This window comes from Nycticebus coucang, chromosome 7 (assembly GCF_027406575.1).
Source record: "Nycticebus coucang isolate mNycCou1 chromosome 7, mNycCou1.pri, whole genome shotgun sequence".
NCBI classification, from domain to species: domain Eukaryota; kingdom Metazoa; phylum Chordata; class Mammalia; order Primates; family Lorisidae; genus Nycticebus; species Nycticebus coucang.
In genome coordinates, this window is record NC_069786.1 from 112,628,726 (window position 1) to 112,646,293 (window position 17,568).

The 17,568-nt window shown below is 37.9% G+C and overlaps 1 protein-coding gene across 21 annotated transcripts in view; it reads right to left on the reverse strand.

The window, feature by feature from the left end:
• FN1 (fibronectin 1) overlaps nt 1-17,568 on the reverse strand; it is a 72,258-nt gene that overhangs the window by 43,967 nt on the left and 10,723 nt on the right. For all 21 annotated transcript variants that reach the window (XM_053598184.1, XM_053598193.1, XM_053598186.1 and 18 more), the window contains exons 7-14: nt 13,723-13,914; nt 12,633-12,812; nt 11,841-12,017; nt 10,667-10,819; nt 9,317-9,445; nt 8,149-8,292; nt 3,866-3,987; nt 94-274 (exon numbers count right to left, since the gene is read on the reverse strand). In XM_053598184.1, coding sequence (XP_053454159.1) covers nt 94-274; nt 3,866-3,987; nt 8,149-8,292; nt 9,317-9,445; nt 10,667-10,819; nt 11,841-12,017; nt 12,633-12,812; nt 13,723-13,914 — 1,278 coding nt within the window. The remainder of the gene's footprint in view (nt 1-93; nt 275-3,865; nt 3,988-8,148; nt 8,293-9,316; nt 9,446-10,666; nt 10,820-11,840; nt 12,018-12,632; nt 12,813-13,722; nt 13,915-17,568) is intronic.

Here is a 17,568-nt window from a genome sequence, read left to right on the forward strand (position 1 = left end):
GGAAAAATACGAATTGAGAAGGAAAAACCCTTCCTAGGGAGAGCCTGACTCTGAGAAACTTGGGTGGGGACGCAAGGACAGCTGGGTACATACTGGTCACAGGCGCATTGGCGCTGGGGGTGGTGAAGTCGAAGCGGGTCACTTCCCTCTGGCCATAGTGCTGGATGCTGATGAGCTGACCCTCATAGATCACACCTGGCCTCAGGCCTTTGATGGTGTAGGAGTTCAAGTGGCCTGGAATGGTGGCTTCCTTCCAATTGCCCACAGAATTTTTCTGAAAATGTAAATTAGAAAAAAAAAACCACATTAGTGCTTACAAGAATAAACTTTTAGAGATGATGCTCAGTAATCTTCAAGGAATCTATGGAGCTCCACTGTGGAGAAAAATCATGGAAAACTGAAATCATAATGTCTTATTGCTCCCATTTTGCAGATGGAGAAACACCCAGGTGACATGGCTGAGCTAGCAAGTTGCGGACACCAGGGCCCTTCACTGGTGCCAAGTTAATTATTTTATACCAGTAACATAATATAAGGAAGGTATGCCTTGCCTTTCCCAATGTCTTCATTTCTACAGAGAACAAAGATATATTTCTTTTTGAAGTGGGAAAATGTCACACATTCTCTCATCTAACTGTGTGATACAATTCAAGTTTCTTGCATTTCGGAAAGATTCAAAGGCATCATGTTGCCTTGTGACCCACATCCTAGGGCCATCACATACTGGGTACAAATGGTCTGGTTTTGTGACTCATTCTTGGATATGAACTGCCCCATCAGAAGTGGTTAGCCAACTTTGGACAAGACTGCAGAAAAATGCGATTTTGGTTTATTTAATCTTTTGCTTCCAGTTTACATTTTACATCCTGTCCAACTTTATGAATATGTCACAGCTCATAAAACTCAGCGCAGTCACATGTGGGGAAAAGAAACTCCCTTACTTCAGACAAGATGAGACCCTTGTAAGTGTAAATATTTGAAACTAATACAAGTCAAAATATATTTTTTGTGCCCAGTGACTTTTAAAAATTATCCAATCAACCAGTTTCTCTATAATAGAAATACTCAAATGTCCATTTATATTTTTGGAATAAGTAAAAGTAATCCTAGCACTTTCTAAGTTTTAACTCTAATACACTATGAAAATTAGTTTGAAATTATTGCAATTAATGCAAATGTAGGGATAACCCTGTTAATTCAATGTGAGCTTTTTCGGTTACCTATCAGAAGAAAATAACAGAAAATAAACTCTCAGATGGCATCCATTAAGAAGAAACCTGAATTTCTTTAATTACTAGAAATATCAAAGAAATTCATCATTGTCACTCTTTGAAGACTTTCCGACTCAGTGTACATTTTGTGCCTACTAGTAAATGTTCCCTATGGCAGTAATCTCACACAACATTTCAAGGCGAAGTTTAAAGTAATAAAATTGGGGATGAGATAAGAAGATGAGGGACATGGAGGTGTCGGTGCTGGGAAAAAATACTTTGATGCAGCTGATTTTTATCAATTGATATCAAGATCTCCATGTGGCCACTCAATATGCTATATGGACATTACCAAAAAAAGGAAAAGAATAATTTCTTTTTTCATTCACCGTTTGTTAAGCAGGTGTGCCAGGCACTGAACCAGTCTAGGCTCTGGAGAGACGGCAGTAAACAAAACAGAAAGACATGGTGTCCTCTCTGAGAGAGGCGGTTTCCATCTTCCAGTCTTCTGGTCTTGCCTCCATACAATGTGCTTACACCTCTAATTTGTTTTTCACTTTTCAACAAGAAATCATATTTAAAGACTCTTCAATGTGACAGTTGAGGATTTAGCTCAATAACACCACTCCTCTCCTCCCAGAATCTTGATCGTTCCCTGTGTCTGATGTTCGTATTGTTATCTTTGTTCTTCTTGAATTTACATTTGTAATTCAAAGTTGAAAGTATTATACAAGTAGATGAACAAAGACAGGCCCATACGTGAGGGAAAACATAATTAAATTCAAGTGTGGGGAGAGGGAACCAGAGAAGAGGCTCAGTAAGCTCCCAGCTAACGGGTGCAGCCTAGAGAGCTAGGGCACGCGTCCTGGGTGAAGGACTCACACAGCTTAGACTTTTCCCAACACAAACAATGTAACCTAATCATTAATATACCCTTAGGTTAATCTGAAATAAAAAATAGTAAGAAGAATAAAAATAGAAAAAAGTATTGCATGAAATCCCCATTTCTTGCTGTATCAACATTTGATGCTATTTTTCGCGACTCTCCACTTTAAAAGATAAAGTTCTTGGTTTCCTTCTGTCTTCTTCACCATCTGCCCCACCTTTCATGTTCTATTTTTTTTTTCAGATAAATGTTTAATTTTTATTTTATCTTGAAACTGGAACCAAGTCTGCACAATTCATCCACAGAGTGATCATGTCAAACACTGAGAATCTGTTCTTTTTAATAAGTGTAACATTACAACCACTGAATAGGTTAAAGTTCCCAGAATCGAGGTTCAGTTGAATTTCTCTTTTGTTTCTACACCTTCATGTTGCCACATTTTGGTTTGTTTCATATATGAATCACAGCCTTACTATACATTTGGATTGATTATATGTGACTCCGCCTGATTCTCGGAGTTTCCAGCTCAGTAAGCTCCCACCTAACAGGTACAAAGCCTGCTATGCTATTGCCATGTTGCAATTTTTTCCTGCTGTTCTCAGGGGTCTGGATTGGAAGCATCATTGGCTGGACCCTGCAACTTCCTTCTTATTCCACTCTTGGTTTTTTGGAGTACAACTTCAAAAACCCATAAAGAAAAGAAGGTATGGAAAATAAACTTTCTCAGATCTTTCTGTCTGGTAATATCATGATTCTGCATACTTGATTGATATCTGGCTGGGTACAGAATCCATTAGAAGTTTCTTTTTATCTCTGGTACTCTGACACATCAAAGATGTTTCTAAGCATGGCTCTTTTCACTAATTGTTCTGGGCACTCACGAAGCCCTTTTAAATCTAAAAGAAACATCCTTCAGTTTTGGAAATCTAGATAAAGATTTTAACAGGTTGAATTTTTACTGCAGAGTTTAAGTTCAACTGCCTGAGTTGCTCAAATTTTTTTTCTGTTTATTTTTAATTGCCAGAATTCAACCACTGTGATTATAAATGGACGTTTTTCTTCTGTGTTTAAAATAGTGTTTCTCAAATTATGAGTCATGAACTTTGGAGTTAGAACAGAGCAGGTTTGAGAGAGTAAGAGAAACGTAAGTTTAATAGACCAATACCTTCCTTAGCATGGTTTCTTCAATCTCTGGACACTTATTAGAAAAATCACAAGGCTCATTCTTTAAATAAACCAACTATCATCCCTTATCTATACTTCCTTCTCATCATTTCTTTTCCTTCTATCTAAACAAATTCAGTAGATCAAAAGTAAAATTAAAAAAAAAATGATTACTTAGGAAGTGAATCAAAAGAAACATATTAATTTAGCTACTTTTTTCAAATTACAAACACCAGTAATCTTTTTGCTTGGATGGGGTTGCAAGACATGCCAAAACTTTAGATTCTCTTCCCATATTAGAAAAGAGTGATCTTAACCATTATCATTACTAAGATCTTGCAAAAAAGATTTTTTTAAACATAAAGAACTACATCCTTTCATATACAACCCCCCCACCCCACACCTCCAAAAGGAAGAAAATAACAACAAAAAATCCCCAAACCAGAAAACAAGCTCTTTAGTCTACACATTGATTCAATTGACCACATATTATTTGGTCACCAAGTAAATATAAATACTTCATGAAGAGTTAATCAGATCTGTTGACCTAGAATTTGGAAGTTCAGGACACTCAGTGTCTGAGGATTCTGGGTAGGATACTCACAGGTCTCCACCTTAGAATGTACTTGGAAATGTGAGAAGGTTCTGGTGCATTCCACTGGATGGGGTGAGAGTTGGGCTGACTGGGCGTCTCTGTAATAATTACTTGCACAGGACCAGTTGTGCCTGAAAATGAAAATGTGACATTTAGTTACCTTGGGTATTTACTCACTTCATCATTAAAGACAGTTTTGATTATCAGTACATGTGAATAAAATAAAATTATCTGGAATTAATTCATCCTTTCACACACTGACATTGGAAATCAATGCAACAAATCCTTTTTTAACTGATAAGTATTATCCTTCACATGAGAAATGCAAATCATATTTGTTTCTAACAAATAAAATGCCTCTTAGTTTGACTCTTTAGTCTCTAGGTAAAAATTGTGAGAAAATTATGAAACTACCCAAACAGAAATAAAGGAATATGGAATATAAACTACATTTACTCATTATATTAAACCTCTTTTAAAGCATATATAACTTTTGGAGGTTTTCAAAATGAATCTGCTACCTAAGAAGGAAACAACATTCCAAAGGCCATATGATATGATGCAAAACAAACATTTCTAACTGGGGTAGAATCTTAGGCAAATAGGCAAAGGTAATAATTAAAGACCTAGTTTTATTTCTCATCAGTCTAAGCAGTCTATCAGGTTGGAACAAAACTAGTTTTATTTTTATTCAAAAAGTAGACTCTTAAATCACCATTGATTATTAAGTAATTACATTTATTTTTTCAAAAGCAGTTATCAACTAAAATAACCTTATAAAATATGCACCAAATGTAATATTTCTACACCTTGATGTATATCACTTTTACCAACAAAATTTAAAGTACGATTTTAGTTCTTTTGTTAAAAAGAAATAGGGAAGGAGAATCATTGTATTGATAGCGTTAACTCCATTTAGAATCAAAATAACTGAAAAATTTATGCTTGCAGAAGGGAAAATTGTTTTTTTCCTTAAACACTATCTTCTTTAGGATGCCAGTTGATGTTTACCTTACTAGAAATACAAATAAAATTCTATATAATAACCTTTCCAATAATTTCTGATACTCTGTCAAACAGAGCAAAATTATACGTTTAATAAGGAATTTCACTAGATTATTATAAGATTTATGTTTTCTGAAAGCTTCAAGGAAAAAATATATTGATTTTCAAACTTTATTTATTTCTTAGCTGTTAAATTCTCTTTGAAAACAAAGTTTTCTCCAGCACAGAAAATACCTTAGGTACCTGTGTAGACTTCAAAATTCTAAGGTAAGGTACTCACTTCCACACCAGGAATCATTCAGAGTTGGTTGAAAATTAACAAATATTCTTTGGATCTTAATTTCATTTAATGTACATATTTCTAAGCTACTTGAAAACCAAAATTCATACATAAAATTCTGTTTTTCATCTTAAACTGGCATCAATTTCATTGAACACACAGGATGTTTGTGTTAATCAACTGGCAGAAGTTAATTCTTTGTCCCTTTTGAAATCACCCCTTCTGTTCATGAAAATCCTCACCAATGTAAATACATTTTTAAAGATAAATATTTCAGCAAAATTTTAGAGATATGACGATTGAAAGTAATTCTAGGTAAATCAAGTAAATATAGGATTATCATGTTCTTAAATTATTTATGATAATTGGCATGAGGTTATATAAATGTTGAACCTGTAAAGAAATCCTACTATAATTTCCTCAATAAAGAGACATCCCATGTGCATTTTTTTTTCGTCTGCCAATCATGATTTTGAGAAGAAAGAACTAATGATGGTTAAACATCTATTAAGTTTTAGAAAGACAACACACCTGGTCTTTACTGTCCATGGGTAAGCCTAATCATTTTCCTATGCACACTTGGACATGGGGGAAGGTGATAAGGGAGCAGGGACAGGAGAGAAAGCGCAATGGTTTTTATCCCCCAACAACGAGGAGCAAAACTACTGCTATCTCTTTTCCTTCATCAGACTTCAGGCAGTGGTCTAAAATTCCAGGCTTAAACATTTAGGCTTATGCCAGGGCCCAACTTTAAAGGAAATAGGCTGAATATTAAAAGGAACTTAGCACATTTTGAACCAGGAATCAAGAGATTTGTCAGGCATTTGTTAGGTCAATTCTATTCCTATTACTGTTATGCTCTGGCCTAAACTGCATATAATTTGAAAATAGAAAAGTTAAACATTACAACATCATTTATATTATTCAGATTTAAACTTCTGATAATCCTTTTGCTACTAGGTAGTTGGTATAACTTTTTAAATTAACATAACTGGCATATGCAATACAGCAATTACCACTGTGAAATTTCTACAGTCTGATCAAACTAACTATAAAAGGGTAAATTAGGGACACAATAAAATATCTACATTTTTAACGATAGCTTAAAATAAGGTCAAAACAGGTAATTTCCAGTCATGGTGACCCTGGAAAAGTTAAACATTCATGATTTTTTTGACCCAGTCCTTTTTCTCTATTTAATTTGCTGAGATCTGTGCTTTCCGAGTTGCTGATTGACAAACCGAATGCCTCTTATCTTCTGTTCGTTTGAACAACTCCACCGAGTCCTTTGCAGGAGGAACAAACAGGGCAAGGCTCAGAGACAAGCTATTGGTATCTGTTAGTGCTTTATTCTGACCACACTTGTAAAAGCCCCACATGCCCGGCACGAGCCACTGGGCAACCAGATATACATCCAAGCACCAAAGAGCAAATCCAAGGTCAAATGTCAGTCCCTGCTCCCCTAAATCGCCTCGTTCTCTTTTGCTATTACCCTTTTTAGAGAATAGGAAAAAGATCAACACACAAAACTCCAACACTGAAGGACTCCTTCCCATCCAGATTTGAGCTCTACCGTGTCCATCTAAGCATTTCCAGGAAGTAGCTCTGTGGGCAGGCTTATTTGAAAAGAGAGATAAATAATCTCTCTAAATCATTCAGGAGGACACAGTTTTCAGTAAATTGCCACACCAATAACAAACATAAACATAGAAACCAAAGAGCATTCTTCATAAGTTGGTTGCATCATTTAAACAAACAAACCCAATTATATACTTTCTGAATTTATAGTACTTCTAGAATCAGATTTAAATATATATTAAATTAAAAAATATATTTTTGAAGTGATTCCTACACTCAAATCCACCAAGAAATACTATTTAAGAGGTTGGTCGATCTGTCCTGTGAAGCTTCGACATCAAAGTTACCTTCCCTGGCCCTGACATTGTCTAAGGGTTGCGAAGAGCAGACTCTTCAAAGTTCCTAGAAAGGGTACTTCTGTGTCGTTGGAATTTAGGATAATGACTGCTGAAAGGAACTTTGAAGGTAATCAGCCACAGTGTCCTCACATGGCAGATGAGGAGATGAGGCGTGAACTTTGGCATCAGTCAAATCATGCCGTAGCTCGTTCTCTGTAACAGTGAATTTCCTATCCCACCACAGAAGGACTGACTTAATTTAACCTTAATTTCTTTCACGTGCAGATTCTGATGCCTTAAAAATCTCTCTTTTTGTTTCTGAATGTGGGCCACGGTTTAAGTCTAAAGCTAATGGAGATCTTGGAGACTTTGTATCCCAGGAGTAGTTCTAATAACTGACACTGAAATGAGCCTTTCACAACACATCTTATTATAATCACTCAGTGATATAATAAGTATTAAAACATTTTTTTCCAAAAAAAGTGAATTAACATTTAAATGTCTAACATTTAGATAGGCATTATGTCTTTGCAACCTGAAACATCCAAGTAGTAAACATCTGAAAGTGTTTGAACTGTGTGGGCAGAAAGTTGACCAAGTTACTCAACAATTGGCTCAGGATATTGTGTTCCAGATTCCAACTGATTAAACAAATGAAAAGTTTGACACAAAGAGGCCTTAGATGACATGCTGAATGAACACATACTTAGGTTGTATTTCACACCAAGTCTCTGGGCAACTTCTCTGTTAAGAACCATCACATAAACCCCAACTCTTTACTCCCAGGGATAACTTACTTCATGATTTTCTATTTCCATGTATGGATGTGAGATAAGATTAGTCAGAGTGTTTTAACCTAATGGAATGTTCTAGTGTTAAGAAATAAAATTATACATATCCTTCCCAATCTTTTGCTTAATAGAGGGAGAAAGGAAAATCATTTTGGTCCAAAATTCAGATGCTGATTGGAGAGTGATAGGAGAAAAGGGTGGGCGAGAGAGAGACTTCAACTTAGGCGGGAGAGTATTAAGACACACTGTTGCTATACCCACTGGCAGTTCTCTATTTGCAAAAAAAATAGCGTTACTAACCTGGGTAGGTCTGTAAAGGCTGGCAGTGCCACTCCCCGATGCCACGGCCATAGCAGTAGCACTGGTATCTGACACCATGCACGTACTTTTCCCACGAGTCTCCAATTTGATAAAACGTCCGGGTCTCTGAATCCTGGCATTGGTCTAACATATATGCAAAGAAAAGATAAACATCCTTGAAGACTTACGGCTACAAATTTCCTTTTAGTGTGCTAGGGCATACATTCTGAGTTTGACTAGAAATGTACAACTGTCCTTACAGATACATGCAGTAAAAAAAAAAAAAAAACATTCTGTTCATATCCTCTATTTTACAGGACAATTAATGGTAAAAATATACCCATTAGGAGGGATTTTTAGTTTTCTAAAAGGGTAATATTTCTAAAAAAAAAAGTAAAGATTTAGATTTCAGTATATGTTGACAGTAATTTGAGGAAAAATTAGAGAGTGCCTTTGCTCATTTTAATGCAAGTAGCTTACTATTTGATTAATTTGATTAAGCAAGGGAAAAAAATCTGTAACAATTTTGTTCTCTTTATTTCTCAAAATTCAGAGAAACTTCATTTTACACTTAAATGAATGAACTAGATTTTCACTACAAGTAGTTCTGAGCAGTTTCTAAGAAAATCTCTCAGGCTTCTCTCCCTCACATCAAACCAACTGATGTTATTGGCGTTTTCGCAGTGAGCGGCCTCTCTCCCCTAGTAAAGGCATATTAATGGATTTTACCTCAAACTTTGGAGCGCTGATATCATAACTCTTTTAAGCCTCTCCACCTTCACTGTTTGCTCAGTTCTATTATGAAGGATAGCCAAAAAAACCAGAGTATTTTGGAGTATTTCCTGGCATAATCCTTTGCTTCTGTTTTTGCAAAGTCAGCCGAGGCAAATTTCTTTTCATAACGTGGACTGTCTTTATGATTCAGAAGCAGAGAATGAACTCCCTTCAATTGCAACCAACCTGCATTCATCACCAAATTTGGCAAAAACTAGATGACTACAAGTATCAAGATTCTGTATTGGTTCAGGATTACAAGACTTTGCAAAGCTCTTTCCAAGCAGCTGACTGAAGCCACCTTCAGTCATGAAACATCACATAGGTTTTCCCGCCTGAAACTCGCTGACCATCTTCTGTCTCCAAACTCTTCTAGGGAGATGGGGCTGCTTACCTACAGGATCGCACTTCCATCTGCCCCGGCCCTGACCAAAGCATGTACAGTTCAACATGTGTCCCTCTTCGTGACGCTTGTGGAACGTGTCGTTCACATTGTAAGTAATGTCATCAACAATGCACTGGTCTGTTTAGGAAACAGTTGGATGGGTGAGAAATTTCTTTGTTAAGTTCCACTGATAAAATAAAAGAAATTATGCTTTTCAAAGAATATAGTTCCTTTCAGTTAACCATCAACACATTCCACTAAAATAACTTTTCAGCTGGCAAAGAACAAACTTTTTTCACACCTTAGTCAGTAATACAATTTTTTGCTAAAACAATTCTCTCCCATACACTCGTAAATGTTGTAGAGGTTTAAGTATTCCTAACTGAAGAATATGGTAAAATATACCTTCTTGTGAAAAGCCAATTTTTAAACAAATATGTGTCTTACTCTCTGAAAAGTTCTTGCTGATTTGATAATTTCCTTGTATCTCTCCTTGCATGTGATAAATAAGAAGATTAGACACATGTATACACCACCCCACAGGGTGTAGTGGTCTGGTTTGGTCTCTGGAATGGGCTATGGGGGAAGAGACAGTTAACAGGAATTAGCCCAACTCTCCTCCTCACTCTCAGAAAGATTCTGAGAGTGATTTTCCCTCTCAAGGGCAGCTTCATCTGTAAGAGGAGGAGTTGATCTGTCCACCTGATTAGGTCCCTGTCAGCTCTGCAACCTCATATGTAAATATTGCTCCTGGGTTCTGCTGCCTATAGGACACCACAAAGGAGAACAGATTCAGGCCAATAATCTACACGCTAGCTACTATTTATTAGCTGATGGTTATACCGAGATATTACTTTTCAAATGGAAAACTAAGATGGTTTTAAGAAATGAATTCGTTTAATAAATGAATACCTCCTCATATCATATAACTGAGTACAAGGGGGAAAACTAATCTGAAGAAAGAAAATACATCTCCCTATATATCTGTCTCCTTAAATTTGGATCTGTAAGAACCTAATTTTAGTTAAAGAAATTATTTGATCATTTCTAGACATGAAGCCAGTGGCATCACCTAAAGCTCAAAGGGATAAATGCTCATGTTCTCGCCTTTGGAGTCATCGTTTTGGCTCAGCCTGAGTACTCACATCCCGGGAATGTTTCAGAACCTTGGCATTGCCGTGCCAGCCTTTCTCAGCTGGCTGTCTGACAGGCAAAACTTGTCCAGCACAGCAGACGAGGATTGGAGTGGCCTTGTGTATTTCTTCCCCTGTTTTTGGCAAACTGTCAGTTTTCACATGGAAGTCTGTTTTCCTTGTGCACTTTGGGCTCTCAAATGTTTTCATTAATAAACCAGCGTACCTCGGAGCTGCGAGTAGGCAACACATGTCCACTCCCCACGACCATTCCCAACACAGGTGCACCGCATCATGTGGCCCATGTCGTGCTGCTTGTCCCACTGATCTCCAATGCGATACATGACCCCTTCGTTGGTCGTGCAGATCTCCTCGTGGGCTGTTGGAAACAGAAGAGAAGTGTGCTTGATAAACAATCGCAGGTCTAAACAGACACGTGTGAAGTATGATCAGTCCCATCTGCTCAAAGCCACTCGTGTGGCTCAAAGAAATCTAAGTGCTTTTAGACAGAGGCAAAATTTATACCCTGGAGAAAGAAAATTAGAGTCCACAGGTGAGCTATGTTACAGGAAGGGCTAGGGAATGTTAAACTAAGGCAATGTTGACACATTCTTACAAAGGATCAGCACTGTTCTAGAAGCCTGGATTTGATTACTACTTTGTAATTTTTCCTAGTTTCAACTTATTCAATGGGTCCAAAGAAAAACCACGTGTCTGGGTATAAAATTTCAAGTGATAGTGGGTTTTCCTTCTAAACCCAACATTTACTTTTGCTGCAAGGAGAGAAATAAAGGTTCATCTTTGCCTCATGTTCCATGTGATGATGCATGGTGCAGTTCCCCTTTCTCCATTTATACAAACTGGAAATTTTTTTTTTTTTTAATGTCAGAAAACATTGAGCTTTGGTCACTTTGGTAGTTACTGTTAAGTGACATGTCTTATGCTAGTCAAACTATAATCAATCGTGTGTCAACATTGTAGGTTTGTGACTACATCAGTTTATATATGTATATATATGCATATATATATTTATAAATATATATGTAAATTTATATATATACATTAAACATTTTAAACTGCTCAACTGTATGTTCTTTACATAGATAAACCTGTACAAATTTATATTTCCACACCTATAAGTAGTTTTATTATATAGTAGTCATATATTTTTGGACATTAAATCATGTTAATAGGGTTTAAAAATTATACAAACAATTATCATAAATATTTTCTCAATTCTTATGCACAAGATAAAACATAGCATATATATATCACATAAAGTTTCTGACATCTCAAAATTGTCTTAATGGGTGAAATAGGAGAAAACTGGACTCCAGTCTTCTGTCTCAACTCCCTGACTGATTGTCCACAAAGGCAACCCCACAAGGGCTTCTTCTTACCGGCCATGGGACAGAAGCCAAACTTCTGGTCAGCGTCATAGTTCTGCGTGGTTCCACACCATTTCATGTTGTCTCGTCTGCCCTCCGAAGTACAATCAGTGTAATTGTGGTTGTTATACAGGAAGGGGAAGTGGCACAAGGCGCCATTGGAATTTCCACCTCGAGTCTGAACCAAAACTGCCCAGGACAATACACAAAAAAAGAAGTAAGAGATTTCAACTGAGTTTCCCAATGTACAGAGAGAAAGGTGCTGGGACAGCCAGATCCCTGCAGTTAATGCACAGACAATCTGCCTGTCTCAGAATAATACAGGTCTGACATCATGGTTCTAAGCTTCCTAGTGTCTTCACTTTCAGCATAGATTTAAGTCCCATTTTCACTCTCATTTTCCTAGACCTCCACCCTCCAAAGATTAAATGATAGTTTTGAATAAATCATAGCTTTAACCAGAAAACAAGCAAAGGAGCTCAAACACCCATCCTGTGTTTTTTCAGCCTTGTGGGAATCACCTATTGATTTCAAAACACAAGCATCTTTAATCACATCATAATCCCAGTACGTTGACATCAATGAACTGGAAGGCTTTTCCCTTGGTGTCTTTTCCCAGTGGTGCTGGGGAACATGGAAGGATCCTCAGTTGCTACATCAGCTCCATATCTCTTGGGTCCAAACTGAACAAAAATGATGCTTCTCATGCAGCCTCAAAATTAATGGCTAGACTGCTGGCAAATAAAAGTGGGGCATGAAAGATGAGTGTTTCTCACTGCTGCGGTTTCCCCTTGAGACACTCACCAGTATGGTCTGTACAGAAAGAATATTTCTGGTCTTGCTCATAATTCGAAGTTGTGCTGCACCAAAGATGTCCATCTTGTCGCCCTTCTGTGGTGCAGGAGTAGAAAGTCCTGCCATTGTAGGTGAATGGTAAGACACACGGCTCCCCGTTTGAATTGCCACCGTAAGTCTGGGTTACAGCTACAAGTATAACCAAAAGAGTCTCAGTAAATAGAGCTACTTTATCTCCCACCAGCAGCTGCTAATTTATAGCTTAAATGAGAGACTGAGCTCATGCCCTCAAAGGAAAAAGCCATCTGGTTAATTTCAGTTAAAATGCAGTACTCAGTAAGCCACATCTACTGTGGATAGAACAACACCAGAGCGCTTCTGCAAATGTCACCGTTTCTGCTGTCATGCCTCAGTTTCTCTATTTGTGAAGCTATATTAATACAATTAAGGATGCTGCTTAAAGGATGCCGTGAGGGGATGACAATGTCTGTGCCACACAACTCATATGTGAGGGGGATAAAGCCAAGGTACAAAATCTTATGGCTGTCCAGTAGAACTCCAAAGTTGACCATCCGAGAGACTGTAACAAACTGGTCCACATATGGAGGTGGTCAACATAAGGAAGTAGGCCTACTGTACTGGTGTGTACATGTGGTGCATGTTTGTTCTATGAAAATTAGGTCAACTTAAGGAGGTGGTCGGTGTCAGGAGGTGGTCAGCTGTGTTCTACTGTAGTTACTGCCACATTCGAAGCACAGTGGAGACGTGTTAGGTTACTGAAAGACATTTCTGTCACAAAGCTGCTGAAGTTTGAGATTCACAGTATGAAATATTGATGATCTGCTATTCAGAAAGCAATTATCTTATAACATTTTAGACAAATAAGGATAATGTATACAGTGTGATCCCCATGGCTGGAAAGAAAATAGATCAATTAAAAAGACTGGAAGAAAATGTGATATGCCAACCCTGATTGTTATCACAGGATGGTAAGATCACATGCTTTTCTTATTTGATTTATTGTTTCACATTAAAGTATTGTCATCCAAAAACTGAATAATGAAGTCATCAGTACTATTCTTGGAAAGACAGCACATACCTGTCTCTTGGCAGCTGACTCCATTGCCCAGACAAGTGCAAAGCATCTGCTTGTTGCCCTGTGTCTTCAGCCACTGCATCCCCACAGAGTAGATCACACCACTGTCTGTGACACAGTGGCCATACGGGACGGGCTGCGGGTGGGGCTGGGGCTGGTAAATGGGTGTTCGAACATCTGCAAAGGAGCCAGGTCCTATGGGCATGAGAAATGATGGAAACAAAATTGGAGGAGAGAAGATAACTGGTTTCTGGAGTCATGATCTTCGGGGCTTCCCAGAGATCACTCTCAAATCTATGTCGTTTCTAGCCTGGAACTAGAAAGAAAGGCCCCTTTCATTCTGATTAGCTTTTGCATTTTGTCTTGGAAATAATCCACAAAAGCTCACCAATTAGTCTCTATCCTCCAGCTCCTCTGGAGCTCCTGGGATCATATTTCTAAGTAACGGACATTATCCTGCCACTTGATAGAGCAGACACCTCCCACACATCGTGAGGGGTGCCCTGCGCAGCTGCCCTGGGTCCTCAGCAAGTTGTGCTCCTTCCTTCTGTGTTTCACTTCTCCTGGGGATTATTGGTGATTCTGTGGGTTTTTCTTTCCAAAACTAGTCAATCCTTTTAAAGACAACCTTTCTTTCAGAGTCATGCAAGAGAATACGTTAATCTTTCCTTTAAACTTTTAAAAATCTGTTCTTTTGGAGGCGGAGCAAGATGGCAGCCGAGTAACAGCTTCCTTGCATCTGGACACCGTGAGTCTGGGGATATAGGACTCCAGGCATCTCTGGCTGGTGGGATCTGCCTATCATCATCCCTGAGAGGATACAGGGAGTCAGCGAGAGACTTCTGGACCCCAAGAGGAAGACTAAAACAGTGGAAAACCGGCAAGTGGTCGCGTGTGTTCAATCCGTCTTAACCCGCCTGCAACTTCCACAGGCACCAGAACTTAAAGAGCAAGAGGAAGTGAAAGGAAAATTAGGGCAAGGAAACAGATAAAAGAAATCACCCATGAGGAAGAATCAGCAGAAAACTCCAGGCAACATGAAGAACCAGTCCAGAACAACCCCCCCAAGGGACCATGAGGTAGCTACTGCAGAGGATTCCACCTATACAGAAATGTTAGGAATGACAGAAAGGGAATTTAGAATACACATGTTGAAAACAATGAAAGAAATGATGGAAACAATGAAGGAAACTGCTAATAAAGTGGAAAATAGCCAAAAGGAAATCCAAAAACAGAATCAAATCAGAGATGAACGATATGAAGAATATAAAAAGGATATAGCAGAGCTGAAGGAACTGAAACAGTCAATCAGGGAACTTAAAGATGCAATGGAAAGTATCAGCAACAGGTTAGACCATGCAGAAGAAAGAATTTCAGAGGTAGAAGACAAAGTTTTTGAGATAACTCAGATAGTAAAAGGGGCAGAAAAGAAGAGAGAGAAAGCGGAACGTTCACTGTCAGAATTATGGGACTTTATGAAGCGTTCTAACATACGAGTTATAGGAATTCCAGAAGGGGAAGAAGAATGCCCCAGAGGAATGGAAGCCATACTAGAGAATATTATAAAAGAAAATTTCCCAAATATCACCAAAGATTCTGACACACTGCTTTCAGAGGGATATCGGACCCCAGGTCGCCTCAACTCTAACCGAGCTTCTCCAAGACACATTGTGATGAACCTGTCCAAAGTCAAGACAAAAGAAAAGATTCTGCAAGCTGCCAGGAGTAAGCGCCAGTTGACCTACAGGGGCAAATCCATCAGAGTGACCGCAGACTTCTCTAATGAAACTTTTCAAGCAAGAAGACAATGGTCATCTACCTTTAATCTACTTAAACAGAACAATTTCCAGCCCAGAATTCTGTACCCTGCTAAGCTAAGCTTCAAAATTGACGGAGAAATCAAATCATTTACGGATATACAAACATTGAGGAAATTCGTCACAACAAAACCAGCTCTACAGGAAATACTTCAACCTGTTCTGCACACTGACCACCACAATGCATCAGCAGCAAAGTGAGAACTCAGAAATTAAAGGACAGAACCAAACCTCCACACTGATGCAAAAGATAAAACTAAGCAATGGACTCTCACAAAATAAGACGAATAGAATACTACCACACTTATCAATTATCTCCATAAATGTTAATGGCTTGAATTCCGCACTGAAGAGACATAGATTGGTTGACTGGATTAAAAAACACAAGCCATCCATTTACTGTCTGCAAGAAACACACCTGGCTTCAAAAGACAAATTAAAGCTCCGAGTCAAGGGTTGGAAGACAATTTTCCAGGCAAATGGCATTCAGAAGAAAAGAGGAGTTGCAATCTTATTTTCAGATACATGTGGATTTAAAGCAACTAAAGTCAAAAAAGACAAAGATGGTCACTTTATATTAGTCAAGGGAAAAATACAACAAGAAGACATTTCAATTCTAAATATCTATGCACCCAATTTAAATGCTCCCGGATTCTTGAAACAGACCTTACTCAGTCTGAGCAATATGATATCTGATAATACCATAATAACAGGGGACCTTAACACTCCTCTTACAGAGCTGGACAGATCCTCTAAACAGAAATTAAACAAGGATATAAGAGACTTAAATGAGACCCTAGAACAACTGTGCTTGATAGACGCATATAGAACACTCCATCCCAAAGATAAAGAATATACATTCTTCTCATCACCCCATGGAACATTCTCCAAAATTGATCATATCCTGGGACACAAAACAAATATCAACAGAATCAAAAGAATTGAAATTTTACCTTGTATCTTCTCAGACCATAAGGCACTAAAGGTGGAACTCAACTCTAATAAAAATTCTCAAACCCACCCAAAGGCATGGAAACTAAACAATCTTCTGTTGAATAACAGATGGGTGAAGGAAGAAATAAAACACGAAATCATTAACTTCCTTGAGCATAACAACAATGAAGACACAAGCTACCAAAACCTGTGGGATACTGCAAAAGCAGTTTTGAGAGGAAAATTCATCGCTTTAGATGCCTACATTCGAAAAACAGAAAGAGAGCACATCAACAATTTCACAAGAGATCTTATGGAATTGGAAAAAGAAGAACAATCTAAGCCTAAACTCAGTAGAAGAAAAGAAATATCCAAAATCAAATCAGAGATCAATGAAATTGAAAACAAAAGAATCATTCAGAAAATTAATGAAACAGGAGTTAGTTTTTTGAAAAAATAAATAAAATAGATAAACCACTGGCCAGACTAACGAGGAATAGAAAAGTAAAATCTCTAGGAACCTCAATCAGAAATGATAAAGGGGAAATAACAACTGATCCCACAGAGATACAAGAGATCATCTCTGAATACTACCAGAAACTCTATGCCCAGAAATTTGACAATCTGAAGGAAATGGATCAATATTTGGAATCACACCCTCTCCCTAGACTCAGCCAGGAAGAAATAGAGCTCCTGAACAGACCAATTTCAAGCACTGAGATCAAAGAAACAATAAAAAATCTTGCAACCAAAAAATGCCCTGGTCCAGATGGCTTCACTCCAGAATTCTATCAAACCTTCAAGGAAGAGCTTATTCCTGTACTGCAGAAATTATTCCAAAAAATTGAGGAGGAAGGAATCTTCCCCAACACATTCTATGAAGCAAACATCACCCTGATACCAAAACCAGGAAAAGACCCAAACAAAAAGGAGAATTTCAGACCAATCTCACTCATGAACATAGATGCAAAAATTCTCAACAAAATCCTAGCCAATAGATTACAGCTTATCATCAAAAAAGTCATTCATCATGATCAAGTAGGCTTCATCCCAGGGATGCAAGGCTGGTTTAACATACGCAAGTCTGTAAACGTTATCC